This window comes from Glossina fuscipes, unplaced genomic scaffold (genome assembly GCF_014805625.2).
Source record: "Glossina fuscipes isolate IAEA_lab_2018 unplaced genomic scaffold, Yale_Gfus_2 262, whole genome shotgun sequence".
NCBI lineage: Eukaryota > Metazoa > Arthropoda > Insecta > Diptera > Glossinidae > Glossina > Glossina fuscipes.
The window spans coordinates 348,650-368,343 of record NW_023998605.1 but is presented as its reverse complement, the minus strand read 5'-3'; the positions used below and the strand labels follow the sequence as shown (position 1 = coordinate 368,343).

Genomic DNA, 19,694 nt, shown 5'->3' with positions numbered 1-19,694 from the left:
TTATTTATATTAGAGCCGATAGCCTGTGCTGCTAATTCTCAATGTCTTTTCTTTTTCTTCTCATAATTATATCGAAATTGATTCAGTTTAGTGATAATAAAGTGCCTAGAGAAGCGATTAGGAACATCAAAGTTTACAGAAGCGATGTAGACAAATAGTTAGTAACGTTAATTAAGTTAATTAAGAAGGAGACACCAAATATAAATCAACGTTTCTCAAGTGACGAAAAGCGATATATTTTCATAAGGAGGCAAAAAGAGACGAGCGTGCTCAACCCAAATTCTACATAACACCTGTAAGAGGGAGCCCACACAACGGAGGCATGCTCGAGTAGGGGTCTAACTAAACACATGTACAGCCTTTTCGTAATGTAAGGATCATCAAGCTCTTTGGACCACCTCTTTATAAAACCAAGCGCGGACCTAGATTATTTAAAGAGTGCAATGTGCAAATTAAAATGTAATCCTTGGTCGAATAAAATCCCCAAATCGATGACCGTGTCAACGTTTTCAATCAACTTGTATGAGTCAATGAAATACTGGGTGAATGATTTCCTCCTGTAGATGAAAACTTCCTGCATTTTTTTAGATTTAATTTCATAAAAATTAACGAGCCAAATTATTTAAGTTCATTTGAAACTGATACGATTGCTTCGTCAGCGTACATGAAAATCTGGCTGTATTTGATCATCGAGAGGAGATCATTAATGTATAAATTAAATAGAAGGAGTCCTAAGTGGATGTCTTGACTGATGCTAGATGTTGCGGGAAGTTCATCCGAGGGGATGCCGTTACCTGAGTGGTCTGTTATGCAGATAAGAACCTAGCCATTTCACTAAGAAGGTGTAGCCAAGGAGCCGGCGTTTGAAGGTCAATAAATTGTGGTTAACTAAGTCACACGCTTTGCTAAAATCAGTATGTACGACATCCGTGCGAGAGACACTATAAAAAGCCTTGAAGACATGGCAAGGGAATTCTAAGAGATTCGTGACAGAAAATATTACTTTCCGAAAGCTGTACTGGATTGGAGAAATTTAAGATTTGAGAGCAAAGGCTAAGTGCTGACTAACAAAGGCAAAAAATATTTATATAAAATAAATAATTGTTATATCAGTACATAATTACTAGAATTAGCAGCTATTATGCGAGTTTAACTTCAATTTTTTTATTTTATTTTATATTTTTTCCTTTTTTTAACTTTATTTACCTTATAATAAAAAAAAAGGAAAACAAGAGAAACAATTTAAAAAAAAAGGAGGATCTTTAAAATTTCTTTTTATGTTAATATTATCCTTTACTATAAAGCTAGGGGGACTGAGGACGTCTACCGACCGACCAAGACGGAACCCACGGACGACGGACAACACGCCCGGCGGACAGACTTACAGAGGACAACTCAGTCAATTGATTTTATTCTTTTCTTTTAAATTTTATAAATTTTTTTTTTTTTTTAATGCGGTACAGCGGACAAAGAGAAAGAAAAAATTTCAAACTGCTCTACTGACCAAGAGCTATAAAATCGCAATGTATCTGTATATAAGATTTCCTGTATAAAAGGCAAATATATTTAGAGTCCACAGGCCAAATCAGTTTTATTAAAATTTTACTAAAATGAAATCATACGGTACCAATGGCACTTAAAGGGGAAAGAAAAAGAAAGAAATGCAAAAGAACAGTCGAGATCACGGCTAAACAAAGATAGAGTGTTCCATGCCAAAAACATATCAAGACAAAATAAACGAAACAGCATGGAACAAACAAGAGAAAATATTCAAAAAAAAATAAAAAAAAAAAATAAAAAAATAAAAAAAAAAATAAAAATAAAAAATAAAAAACGTGCCCATAAGCAATAAAATAAAAAAACCATTGTCTGATACAACATATAATAATATATTGTCTAACTTGTGATTACACATTTAAGCAAAAAGAGAAAAAAAAAGGAGAAAATTGCTTAATATTGGTATATAAACGCATATCGCTGCAAATACTAAAATCAAAACTAACATTTTTTAGATACAAAGCAGCAACAACGACAGGCATTTGCGATCACATAAAATCCTCTGTTTAGGCAAATATCGCAAGGTGGGCGCCGCAAGACGTTTACTTAAGGCGAATTGACAAAAAAAACCCTGACGCCATGGTTACACATAATAAGGCAAAACGTTACCTCTGCACACATTAGTGAGTACCGAACGCAAAGAAAACCATCCATGAATGGGACAATTGGTAAGAGAAAAAACAGAGCATTGTGCACATGTGACAAAGAGTGAAAGGAATCTAAAAAGAAAACCAAAAAAAAAAAAAAAAAATAGAAAAATAAAACGGCTATAAATCAAAAGTGAATTGAACAAAAGGACAAATAATATAACAAAAATGGGGAAATTAAAAAATAAACACATCAACAAAACCATCGCAAAAGTTTAAATTAATAAAAGAACAACAAATTAAACAGAACAAAAGTGCCAAGTGAAAAAAATGAAAAATTATATATAACTAAAAATCCGAAAATCAAAAAAAAAAAAACATTAGCGAAACAATCGCCAAAGTTAAAATTAATGAAAGAAAATAGAAACTAAACCATCTAAAACTAGAAGAAACTAAACCATCAGAAATAAACAAAAAAGGGAGAGAATACAGTCCATCACATCTGAATGACCTCTAAAGTAAGTAAAAGGAAAGAAATCAACGACAAAAAAAAAACATAAAGAAAGAAAGTACAAGTCAATGTCAAGTAAAACTACGCAAAGTTACTGTGAGTAACAAGAAGAACTTCTCATTAAAAGCGCACAATCAAAACGTATATTAACAAATAAATACCAAGATCAAGAAAAAAAAATGAATAAACGAGAGAATCGGTAACGTGTATTTACATTTGCAAATGGAAAGAACAAGATCGACTAAAATTAATTTGCAACAGAACTAATAGAAAGAGATTGAAGGTTCGAACAAAAGAGTAATTCTTTGGAACACAACATACGAAAGATCAATCTAAGAGGAAAACTTGCACCCAGAAATCGAAACCGCAAGCAATGGCACATTAGATAAATATCGCTAGAGCAGTGGAAATTTGTAAACAACAAGCCGTAAGTCTAGCACAGATTGGAAGTTTTGTCAAATAAACGACCATAACCAGAAAACTTGAGGATTTCTGTAAATAAAGTAAACGAACAGTGAATCTAACAACGACAACAAACAACGCCTATCTGCTAACAACAGCAACAACTATGCAAGGATAGGGCCGAAAAATCGAGCAGATAAAACGAAAAAAAGCTCTAATTTAAAGAAACAAATATTAACGTTTTATTTCTTTCAAGTGCCTAAATAATTCATAAATAAAAAAAAAGGAAAAGGGTAATACCGAGTTGCCAGCAACAACAGCAGCAGTAACACCATCATCAGTTCCACCATCATTCCGCTCACCAACGACAGCCACAACAGCAATAGCAAGTACAATTGCAAGTACATTGGGAGTTTCTATAATTTGTTTCCCCAAACGTTTGCTCTTAAAAGAATACCACGTACATAACCTTTACACGCATAGACGCAGGCACGTTCCATTGTCTACCCTGCCTCACTTAATGGTCTCCTCCAGAGGCAATGGCAGTGTATGTTGAAAAGAAACAAAATGCACAATTACAAGTCAACACCCTTTGGTCCCATTATGAGTTCAACGAATTCTAACACGCGTACAATTCACCATTTTGTGCCAGACGGAAATGTTGCAATATAATACCTTTGCTTATGTGCATATTGTAAATCATGGAAGAGCTATTTTATGTTAGAATCAAGTTTATATAAAATATAATCTGAACTTATAAAGAATTCTAAAAATCATATAACGTCTTTTATTTGAAAAAAGTGAGTTCCTTCTTTCTTCAAAAGCAAGCAAACATCCTGGCTTACCTGGCGCCCGAGGAGAGATTGGTCAGACTTCCTAAATAATGTGCCCACTCCTTACGGAAAACCCGCCGCATGTGGTTAAAAAAGAAGAAAGAAAATGTGAAAAAATATAATTGTGAAATTGAGAAAAAATAAGCAAAGTAATACCGAATGAAAAATATGGAATCTTGAATGTGTTTGCAACATACTGCAATCCTGAACTACAATAAAGTAAATTAAGTTTACTACATTTTTTGGAAAGCATGTCTTTCCAGGAAAATATGTAATTTTTGCCGAAACGAGTAATCAGCTGCACAATACGTGATGATGTAGGGTAACTTATGGAGCCCTTACCCGTTTGTTATTGTTATTGTTGTGGTCGTTTTTAGTCACTATTATGGTCGCTAATGCTTACGTTCCTACTGTTGTTACCTTTATGGATTTATACTGTTTTTTGATTATGTTGCTATTGTAGTTGATAAATCTGTTTTTGCTACTATTGAGGCAGATGATGTTACTAACACTGCTTTGTTGTTGTTTTCCGTTTGTCGTGTTCATAGTTATTATTATTGTTTTGTCTCTATTGTTGCTGTTGATAGCGCTACCGTAAGCGATTTTGCTGTTATTTTCATCGTGCTATTGTTCCCAATTTTTTTGTTGTTGCTCACACTACTCCTGTAGGCTTATTGTTGCGATGTTGTTGTTATATTGTTGTTGGTATTGTTACTATTGTTGTTGACGGTATTCGAATATTCAGCTGTTAGTTTTGACTACGTTGTTTATTTTATATGTGCGCTTGTGATAAGTGAATTGTGATGATTCCATCTCGTTCCTTGATGCTCTTCTTGGGAATGACGTTTTCATGAACTGGATCAGCACAACTTGTTAAGCGAGGGTTAGTTTTCTGTAAGCAGAATTGTACCCCAGAGTTTGTGGTTGAAGACTGTACTTTTGCATCTAACGCAGACGCGCGAGCCGATATTTCCATGATTCCATTTTATATCGAAAATTCAATAGAATATGTTAAATCTATTTGTAAAGAAGACTTCACACTAAAATAATGAAAGTAGACGGGCGCAACAAAAATCAAAACTTGAAAGATTTTGTTCGTACATATAATTCCATAGCCAAACTAAAAACATATACAAAGAAAAGACATTTCGCTAGTAACGTTTGCGCAACACACTATCATACCCAAAAACATTTATATAATGTGTTTGTTCCATCTTATTTATATAATATTTCTGTACTTAATAATTTTGCTTCGCAAATGTTGCTAGCAAAATTTTCCACCTTATATATATAATCTTTTTTGGTCTTACATATATGTTTTTGTTCAAGTTAACAGCTTTTGCTTTCAAACGAGAAAAGAACATTCATTTTCGTTGAAATCATATTATTTAGTAAGTGAAGCCAAATTTTGTATCAATGAAAGCTTCCCACCTTTCGTTAAGCTTGCGAGTTATAGAGACCAACTAAGATTAAAAATATTCAGTTCGCTGATAACGTTGTTCGAATCGAGTGTGTAAATTTCTACTTTATTAAGTTTTTGTGAAGATAGTTTAAATTCATTTCTTTTTAACTTCGATTTCTCTGGCCGGATGCTAATTAAAAGTTAAATAATTTTAAAAGAAACCGGTAAAATTTTCGCGGAAATTTTAAAAAGAAATTTGTCGTATCAAAATGTGGTTAATGTAGCAGATAATAACAAAATTCTTCTGCTTTCTATATTTAAAAAAAATTCATTAGTATTATTAATTTTATTTAAATTCACCTAAAAAAGGAAATGATCAGGGGAATGTCAATACAGAGTTATATAAATCGCAACTAACTGAGGGTATATATGGTAAGATTTCATAATTGAATCAACAATTTTGGACAGAATGGGAAGTTAAATGAACATGTAATTTTTTCTTAAAGACATAAAAATATTGATTTTTTCCCGCCACATTGTTATACATACACAACACTTTATTGGCCCACATTTATGCAGGGTCTTCTTTTTCAAATGCATATGTGCTCATACCAGCGTACAGTAGTAGAATGTTTTATTTCGAACAGTTATTTACATTTTTATTATATTATTTTTCTCTTTGTAACAAAAAGTGATTCTGTTAAAAAGTGCGGGATTAATATATTATCCGGAAAGGGCGGTCTGTACAATAATCTTGTACTTATGTGCCGGAAATAAGGAATTTCACATTACTTTCTTCCACTACAGTTAACGTAATAGAAGATAGGAACGACTTACAATAATTGAAGTATTTTTAAAAAATATAAAACGGAGCCAAATGAAATTTTTCTTAAAAGAAATTATTAGACAAAGAAGAGGAAGAAAAAATCAACCGTCGACCGTTCTTAATTGATTTTTTGATTACTGATTTTTAATATATAATAAATCAATAAAAAAAAATTCAAGTTCGCTTTGAGGCGCATTTTGTATTTTTCCAAACGAATATATACAAAAGATCACAATATCCGGTATCTGTTAATTGAACGATAAAGATTAGTTTTACACTGAAATTTTAGATACTTCTCGTAATTGTTCCCATTGTGTTTTGGATTGATATTTGCTAAAATACATTAAGTTACAGTTTTCCTTATGTTTTGTTGGTAAAATGGCAAGGCGGATAACAGATATATTGATCCCATCTACTGGGATCTGCTGCTATGAACACAGGTAGCTGAGGCTGACTAGTGTTTTAAATGAGATGTCAGGTGTTATGACATAGTAGGTCTGTCTACCATACCTAAAAATTGGTCAATTGAATTCATAAGGGTTTATCTAATGGTCAACATGCCGACATGTTTAAAATATACCAAATTAACCGGTATGAATTAATTGCAGCCGATTCTAAAGTTACGATCGACTTTTGATAAAGCTAAATGCATTAGGATTTGTAAAAGTACCAACTTTTAGAGCCGTATAATTAAGGATACATTTTTTGTGAGATTGGAAAGTGACGTTATGAAGTTACAATGATTTATAAGCACACCGATATTCCGTGTTCATAAGCACTTCGTAATTTCGATACCATAAAACTTCGATCTATTCAGGAACTTAATATATCTTTATTTTCCGCAATTGTTTCACTGATAAACAAGTCTTTAAATTATTTTATTTTAAAGATTTGCTAAACCGGTAAACATAAGATTTTAATAAATGACATGAAATTATTAAGCAAAAAAATTAATAACAGCTTATGTTAATATAGATGAACAGCAAGATTTTTTAACTCAATTACATCAATTTACTTGATTTTTTCTTTTTTGTGTGATTTGTTCTGTTGCAGTAGTTTAAAGTATACGCATTACAGACGGGTATAGAAATATGCTCTCCAGCGTAAACTAATACCACATTTATCTACTTCGTGTGAATGTCAGTTTGTACGTATGTGTGAAAGCATGTGGCAGATTAAATTATTATTGCTGTTGTATGCTGATGGCGATGATGATATTATTTTAATATGCGTTTTATTGCAGGCATTCATTCAATAGCAAAATCCTAAAGTGCTTGACCGCAAGATTAGCGCAACATATACAGCGAAGGGAATATCAGACAAAACGTCGCGGAAAAAGAGAAAAAAATAAGGGGAAAGAGACTGATAGGAAGCACAGTGAGGCAAAGATATAGTGTGCACAGCAGAGCGCGCTAGCGCAGCATCGGTCGAGGGTCGGACAGGAATAAACATAAATGAGTAACCACTAAGTAGAGACATTGTTGCCTTCGTTTAGTTGGTGTGGTTCCTGGTGGTAGTTTGCTGCGAGAGCTGCTACCTTCTTTTATAAACAACAGCAGCTTATTTCGCTGAGAAAAATGCTTTCTGACGGTGTTGAACGCTTATTTTCGCTGACGCGTTTAATTGGTTTGCTGCTGCTCGTATCAACCAACGCAATTTCAGTGTTAGGGCAGCAACAGGCCCAACAGCAAGTTTGTCCTGAGCAAAATGTTATTGCTCCCTGTATTTGCACAGTTAAAAAAAACGGCTTGGATATCTTATGCGAGACCACAGATCTGGCTCATATAACTAAATCTTTAGGAACGCTTAAAGATAAAAGTCCCATCATTTTCTATTTGAAATTGCGTCACAATAATTTACCTAAACTACAAGGTTTTGTATTCCTGGCTCTGGATATACGTCACCTTACCATACATAATAGCAGTTTGGCTGCCATTGAGGAGAGCGCCCTCAGCTCTTTGGGTATGTTTTGAGTATTATGTATATTCACTTTAGTAAACATAATCAAATAGTAATATGTTTACATAGGTAAGGGTCTTACACAGTTAGATGTGTCCCTGAACCAAATGAAAACAGTGCCCTCCTTGGCATTGAAACATCTTTTTCATTTGTTAATTTTAAATTTAAATCATAATAAAATTACAATTTTACATAACAATGCCTTCGACGGGTTGGACACGTTAGAGATATTAACATTGTACGAGAATAAAATCAATACTATTGAGCCGGAAGCTTTCCGCGGTATAGAGAAGTAAGTTTAAATATACAGAAATAAAATAACAGATATTCTGTTAACATGTTAGAACATTTCTTTTATTTATAGAAAATTGAAACGTCTGAATTTGGGTGGCAATGAACTAAGTGCAGTGCCGCAGAAAGCATTATCAATTTTAGATAATCTGAAGAAATTGGAAGTTCAAGAAAATAAAGTGAAAACTATACGTGAGGGTGATTTTGCTGGTAGGTTATTTCCAATCCTTTTTTTTACATCAGCAATCTCTTGAATTTGTTATATTTTTAGGTCTTGAGAATTTAGATTCCTTGATACTGGCTCACAACATGATTACTGGCGTACCGGCTAACGTTTTCTCCCATTTGTCACTTTTAAATTCATTGGAGCTAGAGGGCAATAAAATTGTTAATATCGATAAAGATGCTTTCAGGGGCTTAGAAGGTATTACTAACTTACATGTTCCAGGCGAATAATGTTATAGTTTTTTGTTTAGAAAACTTGCAATACCTTCGTTTGGGCGATAATAATATTCACGCCATACCTAGTGAAGCGTTGCGGCCTTTGCATCGATTGCGACATCTTGATTTACGAAATAATAACATCAGTGTGATTAGTGATGATGCATTCACCGGTTATGGTGATTCGTTGACATTTCTTAACTTACAGAAAAATGAGTAAGTTTTTTAAAAAAAAAAGTAACGGAAGAAAAAAGTAAAACTCTTTGTCTATGGAAGTGAAACACGGGCTTTTTTATTTAGAGAACTGTACCAAATTTTATGTATACTACCAACGTTGGCGTTTTAATTCATTAATTATTAGCGGAACACATTTTCATGTCAATTTTTAAGTTATTGCCAACATGTTTGCTAACCACTCAAACCATTGCCGAGAATACACATGCCTTCTTTCAATTCTCTATCTCAGCCAAAAACTACAGACGAGACAACGAAGCAAGATCAAGCAAAGTCTTTCAAAGACCAATACATTAACAATTTGCAAACCGGCGATTGTAAAAACGCGACTTAACACGAAAAATCATAATCATTCTGAGCGTAGTATTTTTGTCGGCCAAATTTGAACGTAAAATTTTAACATGAGATTCCCGTCTTAGTATCAAAATAGTGAACTGAATATATATCTAAATAGTATGATATAATATGAGAATATTCTCAATATTTTGATCTTTTTTTTTAAACTTTGGGACCTACACATGAGATATATTGATATCGCTGAAAATAGTCCATCTCTTTCTAATATCCAATGCCTCAGGTATTCGAAAAGTCAACGATATAGCCTCAATAAACTTGATTTTGTCTCTTTCATTTTTCTATATTAACATTCTCAGTGTTGCGAAAATGGAAATAGGAGAGCATTGGTCGACAATGTGGCACACAAAACTTCTTCACCACCATGAGTATTTTTTTTAAAATAGCGGCCGCGCTTGACCGATGTTTCTTAATGTGGAAATTTATCGTAATTTAGCCTGAGTTGTTTGTTGTCCTTACCATTGAATACAAAAAAGGAGTTAATATATTTTAATAATTTCCTGTATAATTTTAGCATTAAAATATTACCCAGTATGATATTCGAGAACTTGAATTCTTTGGAAAGTTTGAATATACAGAACAATAAATTAACTCGCATTCCGCCCGACATAATGGAACATATTATTGACACGATGCGAGTAATTGATATAACAGGCAAGTAGTGTCCGAATTATATGAAGATCAAATTTCTAAGGGCAAGCGAACGTCAAAGAAGGATCATGTCATTTTTCTAAAAATAAAATTTCAGATAATCCTTTGGTATGCTCTTGTGAATTGACATGGTTCCCAAAGCTATTGCAAGAGTTAAAAAATAGAGACGATGAAATGGCACAGAAGAAGAAACCTGTCTGCCATATGTCCATTGAAAATCGAGAATATTATGTGCAGGCTATGCCCTTGGAGAAAATGCATTGTGTCGGCTTACAAACAGATGGCGCTGGATTAAACCTATTAGACAATGGTGTGTTGTTAATGTGGACTTTACTACTAGTAGTACTAGGAACAGTGAATATGCATGATGTGATGATGATGTTTTTGTGTACTTTTTAAGGACTCGATTGGTGGAAAAAATGGAAGAAGTAAAAAGCAAACAAAAGAAAACAAACATATCATAGATACGCGCACCGCTATTTTTAGAAGGAAAACCGTGGTTTTCGTTTTTTAAGAATCTCTTTTTTTACCTAAGATTATTGATTATTATAAATATTAATAAAACTTCTATAGGGATTTATAGGGATGTGAAACACCTCCGAAACGAATAAGAGTTTATTTTTTATTAAATCGTATCTAAATGTCGTCCCGCGCTTTTAGAGAAGCTTTTTTTAAGAGAATATTTTATAAAAAACACTTCTTATATGTTGTGAATATATTTTCACACATAAATACTATGAACACTACAATCCCTACATGTGTGTTGGGTTGTTATTTATATTAATGAAACAAAAGGAAAAATAAAACCAATATGCAAATATCCACGTCATTGTAACACACAATCATTTTGTTTCTTAAATAAAATTAAATTTGATAAATAAATTAAGTAGTGTTCCAATTACAAATATTACTTACATTTTAAATCACCTAAATGTTTAGAAATATTTACACATAAATACACATTTATTGAAAAACAAAAATTTGTAATTCTTTTAAACAAAATTTTAATGAATTCATTTTTTCACAAAATTATTAAATTTTGTTTCTAATTTCGAAAAAAAATTTTAAAATGAATTTTAAAATTTTGAACATTATTCTAAGAACTAAGAACTGATTGAAATGTAAGTAGTTTGTGCTCAATGCATATTAATGCAAACAAACAAATTACTAGGCATTACACTCTAAAAAAAGCACTCAAACTTAAATGACCGTAAACATATCAAACAAAATTGGGAAAAGATAAGAAAATTCCGATGAATTTAAACAAACGCAAGAGACAAATAAAATAAATTAAAGTGAACTAGAGAACTTCGAAACATTTTTGAATTTAACCCGTTTTAATTAATTACAAAAATATTTTCATCCTAATTTTTTATTTAAAAAATAATGCTGAAAATGTTTAACTTAAAAAAAATGTATTACTGGGTTAATTCAAAGTTCCCTTCTTCGTCCCCCTTCCCCTTTCCTTTATCCCTTAAAAAAAGGCACTAAACCATTTGTTGGAAAAAATATATATCAGGGTCAGATTAACAAATGGTTTATCTGCTTTTAATCTGTTTTTTCTCTCTTCTAACTTCAATAAAATGTAAAATACTACAGTTTTAGTTTTTAAATTACAAAAAGAAGAAAAAATTGTGAAAAAAAGTTAGCGTTTGGCTTATTGAAAAAGAAAGCTTTCTTGTTTTATTTTTTTGTATATGTGTTCATGTACGAAACAAATTATGTTGTTGTAGTATTGCAATTAATATACAAATTTTACATCAATAAAATCGAAAATTTTAATATGATTTTACTTCCTTTACTGCTCGTTTCGGTGTTACTTTTTATTTTGAAGAAAATATAATGTTTTCGGCGACATAAAACCATTAAAGGGACTAGCTATAGGTATCGTATAAGCACCCATGTTGGGAAAAGCCAACAGATCACCACAACACAAATCTGGCAATTCGGTGTCTTCGATTATCTGAAAATATGCGACAAGAGAAGGGTAAACAAACAAGGTTTCATGAAAATTCTATTCTACTTTTTGTACTGCCTTCGGACTAACTTTTCAATTTTGAAACAAATGTATATGAGAAATGATCACAAAATAACGATTTGAAATGGGCTTGCGGACGGTTATTCAGTTTTTATCGAAGTCAGAATTAGGTTTCCAAAAAAAGCTATAATTTTTAACGCCAGTTTCTTTTCTGACAACTGTAGTGTTTTTATATTAGGCATCTCAAAAACACTACTTCATTGGTCCAAGAATAGTAGTTTTCTAAATCTGTTTTCAAAAATCAGCTAATTTAGCTGTAATTTTGCAGCCAATTATGTTTTAAACATATATGTTTGCGAACGATCTGGCATATATCGAGCTATATTTAGCTTTAATGCAACTTGCGCTCGCTGCTCACATCTAGTTTTCTTACGTTTTTGCTCATAACTCATAAATTATAAAAGATGAAAGCATAAAATTTTCGAAATGTAATATGTGGGGAAATCTATTATTCATGTCCAAGAACATAAATGATCCGCAATATTCACAGGAAGTTATAAGTCATCAAAAGTTCTCAGAATATTCCTTTTTTTGATCTTTTCTACTTATTACTAGTAACGCAAAGGACATATGAAGATACACCGTCTGTCTGCAAATACCAAAAATTGATGATGTTCTCGCAAATTATAAGTGATCAAATCTTAATTTTTTCGTATCTTCGAGTACGTTAAGGAGTAGAACGAAAATTTTGTTCCTGTTATTTCTATGAGCTTGGTGTGCTTGTAACTGTTTTACCGTTCAGCACTGATGATGTCGGCTCCTTCAGGGTTTGTTACAGATTATTTATTTTTGAGAGAGACTACGCACTTAACCCCGCGCTTGAGAATGGGATATGCAATACTAAAGAGGGTTGGGATGATAATACGAAAGATAAAGCTTGCAGTTAGATAGCGTTAATATTAGTAATGATAATAAGTAAGAGCAAAATATAAATTTTATAAAAGTGAAAGCAATTGCTATACCCTGCAAAAATAAAATGAACGATAATAGATAATATCAAATATATATATATATACATATATAAAGTGATATGATCATATCTACAAGAGTATATATATAAGAATATGAACATATCAATAATAATATATGTAAAAATAATAATAATAATGATATAAACAAAAACAATTTATCAGAGCAAGATGATAACGAGATCAATCGCAAAAATTTATAAGAATAATAACAACAATAATAATATATAAAGCAATAATAGCATCAACAATAACATAGTTTTGATGTGAAGGCGTTATTAATGATAACCGTAAATATAAAGCTGGTATATACATACAGATCAGCCAATAACATTGATAGGAACGATATTAGCAAAGGAACCTAAGCGGCAATCATACAACAGCAATAGGCAACCTAGCCAAAATATCATCAGCTGACTACTTCCATGCAAAACACACGTATGTTATGTAGACACTTTTGAGCGCAAAATAAGTTGCACTAAATTCACCATTTAATTAATAATTATTCATCATTTTTATGTGGTCTGACGCATTGTGATTGATAGTTAGCATAATATACGGTAACTTTAGAGCGCTAGAGTGAATTGAAGTAGTACTCTTGCGAAGTGATAGTTCTATATACTAATGTTGGCGAAGACGGTGATATGTGATTTCTCCCTAAGAGGTATAATAAAGTCAACGGTTAAGACTCAAATGTTGACAGCAATACGAAACATGATTAATTTTGCTTCGTCACATGCTTAAGATTTTAATATACAAGAAATCGAATTTCTGTAAACGTCCCAGTTAGCCACATAAAAGTTAAATATGAATTTTTTATTATATAGTATATATACATTTATTATTATCATATTTCATTTCAATTATTCTTATAACCCACTACGGGCACCATACAATTTAAAGTAAAGTAAAGTAGACAATTCGTAGTTTGACGATTAGCAACTAAGACTAAAAATGTTGTAATTTTCTTTGATTAATATATTTCGGCAATTTTTTTCGTGGAAATACCCCGAACGATCAGACTAAAAACATTGCATTAATTAGCTTGTATTTATAAATGACCAATCTATTTGAACCTACCACAAGGCTGTCGCCACGTCTCTATTTCAAAGAGAAAAGAAATTTTATTATTCAGCGTCAGCGTAAGAGTACAATATTTTGAATTCTGCTGCTTGTTATTTTGTAAGATTATAGTCCCAACTAACTTTGTCCTCAACTGTGTTTCGCGATAATTGGAATTTTCGTGATCTAAACAATACATATATGTTTGAATTTTACATTTTACATACATTCCTTTTGCAGAATGGAAACAGTCGCCTTTTACGTAAACCCCCTTTGCGAAGACGATCTAAACGTTCCATTCAAGTTCACATTCGTCGATTCTGTCTCGTGTAGTAAAAGTTGTAATACACACTGAAAATATTCGAAGACTGTCTAATAATATCGACTTTCAACATGTATAATAAGCTATGACTCGGAGCATTTTTAAGTAGTGTTTGTCGAACACGTGATTACTCAAGTTTCTAAGTATTTTAATTTTCCATATGGAGAAGTTGTCACCCGAGAAGATGTCAAAGGTCACGGAGGGATGGATCCTATAAAAGAGACGACCATTCTGTACCCGTGCTATCTGATGACATTGGTCCTTCTAATCCGACAGAATATTTTTCCAAATAAGACGAAGAGCCGTTCCACTTAAACGGAAACCAGCCTGAGTCGGTATCCAGATCAAATGAAATTGATCAATGAAAAACATACCTATTATTGTGAGACAACTCAAAAAGCCACAACAAAGACAGGTGGCTAATCTCGATTAGAATATTACAACCATGTTGAAAAAGAAAAACAAAAGGAAGGTGGGCGTGCGTTCTCACCCCTTACACAACGCGATAGGCCGAAAGCCAATCGAGGACGTAGATTATTACCTTACGCATGACCCGACTGGTTGTGACTGTTTCCGGAGTATCTGCACAAATTCAGGCATGATAGCCAAACTGCACAGATTGCGCGGATATAAAGGAAGATATGAAGCAAGCTTTGGGTCACTGAAAAAAGTTTTAGCTTGGTTCACGCTAAATAGGGCCGAGTGAGATACTGCAGCAGATGATTGGCGGTAACAAGGTCTATAACACGAGCAGTTTAGAAAAAAAGTGCTACAAGAACTAAGACACCTAGAAAGACAGAGGGTGGAGAGAAGATGAAGTGTGGGCAGTGGATGAGAGATGTACATGGGTGGCATTGTTATTAACTAGGCGCCATGCAGGGGAATCGTCTATATTGCTGACAGTAGTATCTTTGAAAGATTTCTACCTCTAGCTCGCATAGAAAAACAAAAAAAAACACACACAATAATATGTGAGGAAAAATTTAAAGGTAGTGTACTTGTTATAGATTGTAGATTGTGTGAATAGTAAAACTGAAGAAAAAATGAACAGCGGTACCTGCGAAAATTAAAGTCATCTAAATATTAAAGATTTCATTTAACTATCAATGAAAAAAATTTTTAAGGGGATTAGACAACAAATTCGAAAAAAATTAGAACACATGACATAAGCGGTATATGAAACAGAGAACTTTGCTCGGTTGCTAGCGAATTTCATCTTATAACCTTTGTTAACAGTTATTTGCGTTTTATTTCGATTTATTTCACGCAAAAAAAAGAGGCTTTTGGTGGTTTTTAAATATTTCACGGTATGTTTATTTCGACAAAGCGTTTGTAAAATCCAAAAGGAAGCGCAACGACCCCATGAGGTGTATTTATTCTTTATCCACATTAAATATCGAATCCATTTAAGAATTTTTCATCTGTCCATCTGCGTGCCTTTCTGTCTTTTATAATAATTTACGAAATATGAAAAAAGTTAAAGTAAAAATAAAAAAAACAAGGTAATCTCTCGAATAGTATTGACTAAAAGTAATGAAAACAATCAGAATATGAGGCTTAAAAGCTTGTCATAATGAAAGCTTAAGTAGCTGCTAAGCAGCTGCCAACTCCAGCGAATATACATAGGAGAGTAAAACTAAGTGAATTAAACAACATTAAGAGAGTTTTACCTTGTCCAAAGCGTCGCAGGTTGGTCCCCATATCAGTGTTTTGAAGCTCGGCAAATAGCTGTCTTTGCCCTTAAAGAGCAGAGGAGAAAGAGATGACCATTTTTCTTTTTATTAGGGCCTTGAAAAAACATACCAGAAAATGATTCACAGTAACTTCCTGATGATCATATAAAATACAGTTGAAGGAACCGTAGACGCCATCGTTCAAATAGTACATTTTCCTTAATAATTTATTATCGTATGGGGAACGGACTTCACGTTTTGCATAAATTTTACAAATCAAGGTATAAGCAGCAGCAACGAAAAATCGTCCTGGTTCTGCAATAACATTAACTTTTCGATCAGGGAAATGACGATTTAAAGACTTATTAACTATAGCAGCAATCTGTGGAATGTGAAAAGCATAATTAAAAACCACTAATTTTCTTTTTAAAATTTTTTATGAAAGACTAACGACTTTAAAATTTTCGTCGCTACTACCGGGAAAACCACCGCCAATATCAAGCAAATCCATATCGTAACCAAGCAATCCACCAAATTTGAAAAGTTTCTTAGCTATACTGATAGCACGATCATACGCAGGAAAATCTTTACAACCAGAGCCCACGTGAAAGCTAATGCCGATGACCTGCAAACGTTAAGGAGCATTGAAAGAAGAAGCAAAAACTTTATCAAATTAAGTTTTAATACAATAATTATTGTTTTTTTACATAACCACCAGAGCAAAGGGAGAAGAAAATATTGATACTCACATTTAACTGTAAGCTTTTCGCCAAAAGCATTAAAGCGCTAGCATCTTGCTCAGCATCGCAACCAAACTTTTCGCCTAAAGGACATTGAACTTCTGCAGCTTCGCATCGAAAACGTATTATTAAACTATATTTTAAAAAAGTGAATGAGTAAATGCGCACTACAAGTTCAAGTCGACATTTGCTTTCATTTCGGCTACAATTTTTATATCCATGTCGATTGAGAATGTTTCAAATCACATCTTCCTAACCTTTCTCAGCATTTGGATGTTTTAAAGTAATTTTCTTCCTCTCTGTGGAATTCTTTCACTTACGCTTTCACTTGAAGTTGTATATTTTTTTGCCAAGTTCGATGGTAGGGGATAAAAAAATTTAATTGTTTTATTTTGAGTACTTACTTTGATTGCGGGTAGTATTTATGAAGCTTATATATTTCAAATTCATTGTCCACGGTGCCATTTAGTACTTGATTGGATCTAGCATATTTTATATGCGACGTCAGCTTGCAAGGATTAGCGAAGATAATGCGTTCCGGTTGAACACCGATGTTAAGAATTTGTTTAATTTCGTTCTTCGAAGCGCAGTCAAAACCAGTACCCAAGTCGGCAAGGGTCTTAATAACTAATTCATCGTCGTTGCACTTAATAGCTAAAAAAGAAAAGAGTCACAAACATCTTGCATTTAACCAATAGAAAAAGTCATTAGAAATCGTCAGTAACGTATGAATCGAAAAACAAAAAAGTGAAAAAAATGTGAATAGATTTGGAAAACGTCCAGAAACGTTCATAAGTGAATAAGTCATATAAAAGAGATTAAACAACTTAAAAACGTTTAGCGCCTTTTGTAATATTTGTTATATTAGAACATATTATTGGCAAAGTATAGTTCTATAGCAAAAAAGCTTCTAAGCTATCATAAAAAAATTCATCTATTTAGGAACTTTTAGTAGCGTTTGCAATTTTGAACTTTGGCTAAAAAATGGCAAAATGAATATTTTTTTGAAAACATTATTATCACTTTCGTACCATAGTAAGGCTTAACACGGGGCATATACTTTCGCCAAGTAATATATTTCTCCTTAATTTTGGTTAAATCACAAATAAAGAGAGCTTCATCAGTATTTTTAAAATCAAATGTTTGTATAACTGTTTTTAATGGTAGTTCAGTACTATAATACGTGATTTCGTTTTTCCCTTTAAACATTTGGGAATAATAAACTTGATTTTTATTGTTTGAATGCATTCGGAATGACTCAACTTTTGCTACTGATTAAAGCTAAGAATATTGTCAGTAAATTTTTCTTTAGTTTTGAAGAGAGCAAAGTTTATCAGTTTTACTATTGGTTGGACGCTTATTTCCATTAATTTGATTTTAAATAAATTATGAAAGAAAAGTTGAAATAAGTTGACTTTCTATTTCATAAACAATTTTGTTCAATTCAATATAGATGTCATGTTACTTGTCTGAAAATTCTCGACGTTGAACAACGAAAAGCTCTAAAGGGTGTTCTCGATACTTTTAGGTGTCGGCTTAATGTGGGCGCTATTGTACAAGTCGTCCACAGAGATAAAAGGTGGCCTTTAACACAAGACACTCTACCGCCATTCCACCTCTTATAAATGAACTGCCTGCATTCGAAACAACAGACTTTCGAAAGTCTATCCTAATGGTGTTAGATCTTCTTTTGTTCCGCTTTTCCTTTTGAATTATTTCACGCTAAAAACCTTGAGCAGTTAAATCGACTAAACAAGTAATTTTTTCGTAGTTTCAGTAAACGCAAAAAGCAAAGTGTTGTCAAATTTATACTCTAACGTAAATTGTAATAGAAATTTACTTTTCAACAAAGCAATTAAAAGTTAAATGCATATGAAAATCGTTTTCTAACGCTACTGGACACATGGTGCGCAAAAATGTACATTGTTTGATCACTTTTGTGCCTTTTTGTTTTTATCAGAGATAACTGAACGAAAAGATGTACCAACATTTCTTAAAAATTAGAAGTACTAAAGTCTAAGGGACTTCTAGAGTTTGTGTTATCGACGGCAGTAATAGGACTGTTAATTAGCAAGGACTTAATTGCTTGCTCTTTCATTTCCACTGCAAAAATTCTGCTAATGCATTTTTGATATTATGTTACACTTTCTGAAATCTTTTAAAAAAACAAATAGAATTCTGTACTTTCAGGTGAAGTGGTATACGTGCAGTACATGCGTAAAAGAAGAGCAAACCGTGGCTAGATAACAAATATGCATTGTTTTCGTTTTATCATTTATTCCACGTTCATAAACTGTGTCAGGAATTGATTATTCAACTTATTTTTGTTCGTTACAAATTTAATTAAACGCAAAAGTTTGACAATTGAAGGAAGTCATTGAACGAAAATCATTGAACGTTTGATCAAAAGAGAAAGAAAATGAAAAGTGATATTTTAAAGACGCAAACAAGTAAAAGACAATATTATTAAATTTAACAATTTCCTATCACCCCATGAATTAATTTGAGAAGATTCGGCAGCCTGTATCTTGAAAACACTATCTATAGTTTCGGCATTGTCTTTTTCACAGTATCTTCTTAGTACCTGTCCGTAAGAATTTGGAAACATTGAAAAGTCATCCCATTGTGGTACTTTCCAGAATTTGCATAGCTCTTTGATCAATTTCAGTCATTAATTAATATGGCAAATCTACGCACTGTGGCCCCATTTTTTGCTTTGTGTGTAGAAACTTTAAAATTTCTTTTTTATTTTATTGCTTTGTACGGTTTTATAAACTAATTAATCATAAAAGTGTTCAAATTTATTGTGACATATTGAACTTTTTAGGTTGATATCATTTTGG

The 19,694-nt window shown here is 32.5% G+C and overlaps 2 protein-coding genes across 9 annotated transcripts; one reads left to right on the top strand and one right to left on the bottom strand.

The window, feature by feature from the left end:
• Positions 1–5,385: 5,385 nt before the first annotated feature.
• Positions 5,386–11,057, top strand: LOC119642843 (leucine-rich repeats and immunoglobulin-like domains protein 2). Of its 4 annotated transcripts, none has more exons than XM_038042133.1 (9): positions 5,386–5,724; positions 7,362–8,080; positions 8,147–8,369; positions 8,442–8,578; positions 8,640–8,792; positions 8,845–9,025; positions 9,912–10,051; positions 10,146–10,358; positions 10,449–11,057. In XM_038042133.1, exons 2-9 carry the CDS (start codon positions 7,696–7,698, stop codon positions 10,478–10,480), a joined length of 1,464 nt encoding a protein of 487 aa, XP_037898061.1. In that variant the 5' UTR covers positions 5,386–5,724; positions 7,362–7,695; the 3' UTR covers positions 10,481–11,057. The 4 variants fall into 4 exon arrangements, with proteins under 4 accessions (XP_037898061.1, XP_037898060.1, XP_037898058.1 ...); XM_038042132.1 differs by adding an exon at positions 7,175–7,265 and having other exon boundaries at positions 5,387–5,724; positions 10,146–11,057; XM_038042130.1 differs by adding an exon at positions 7,172–7,265 and having other exon boundaries at positions 5,387–5,724; positions 10,146–11,057.
• Positions 11,058–11,743: 686 nt separating this feature from the next.
• LOC119642844 (ornithine decarboxylase 1-like) lies at positions 11,744–18,131 on the bottom strand. Of its 5 annotated transcripts, none has more exons than XM_038042134.1 (7): positions 17,883–18,131; positions 17,256–17,505; positions 16,861–16,984; positions 16,563–16,736; positions 16,242–16,493; positions 16,109–16,177; positions 11,744–12,011 (listed from the first exon to the last, which is right to left on the bottom strand). In XM_038042134.1, exons 1-7 carry the CDS (start codon positions 18,097–18,099, stop codon positions 11,865–11,867), a joined length of 1,233 nt encoding a protein of 410 aa, XP_037898062.1. In that variant the 5' UTR covers positions 18,100–18,131; the 3' UTR covers positions 11,744–11,864. The 5 variants fall into 5 exon arrangements, with proteins under 5 accessions (XP_037898062.1, XP_037898065.1, XP_037898063.1 ...); XM_038042137.1 differs by lacking the exon at positions 11,744–12,011 and adding an exon at positions 14,139–14,302; XM_038042135.1 differs by lacking the exon at positions 11,744–12,011 and adding an exon at positions 14,360–14,467.
• Between the last annotated feature and the right edge of the window lie 1,563 nt (positions 18,132–19,694).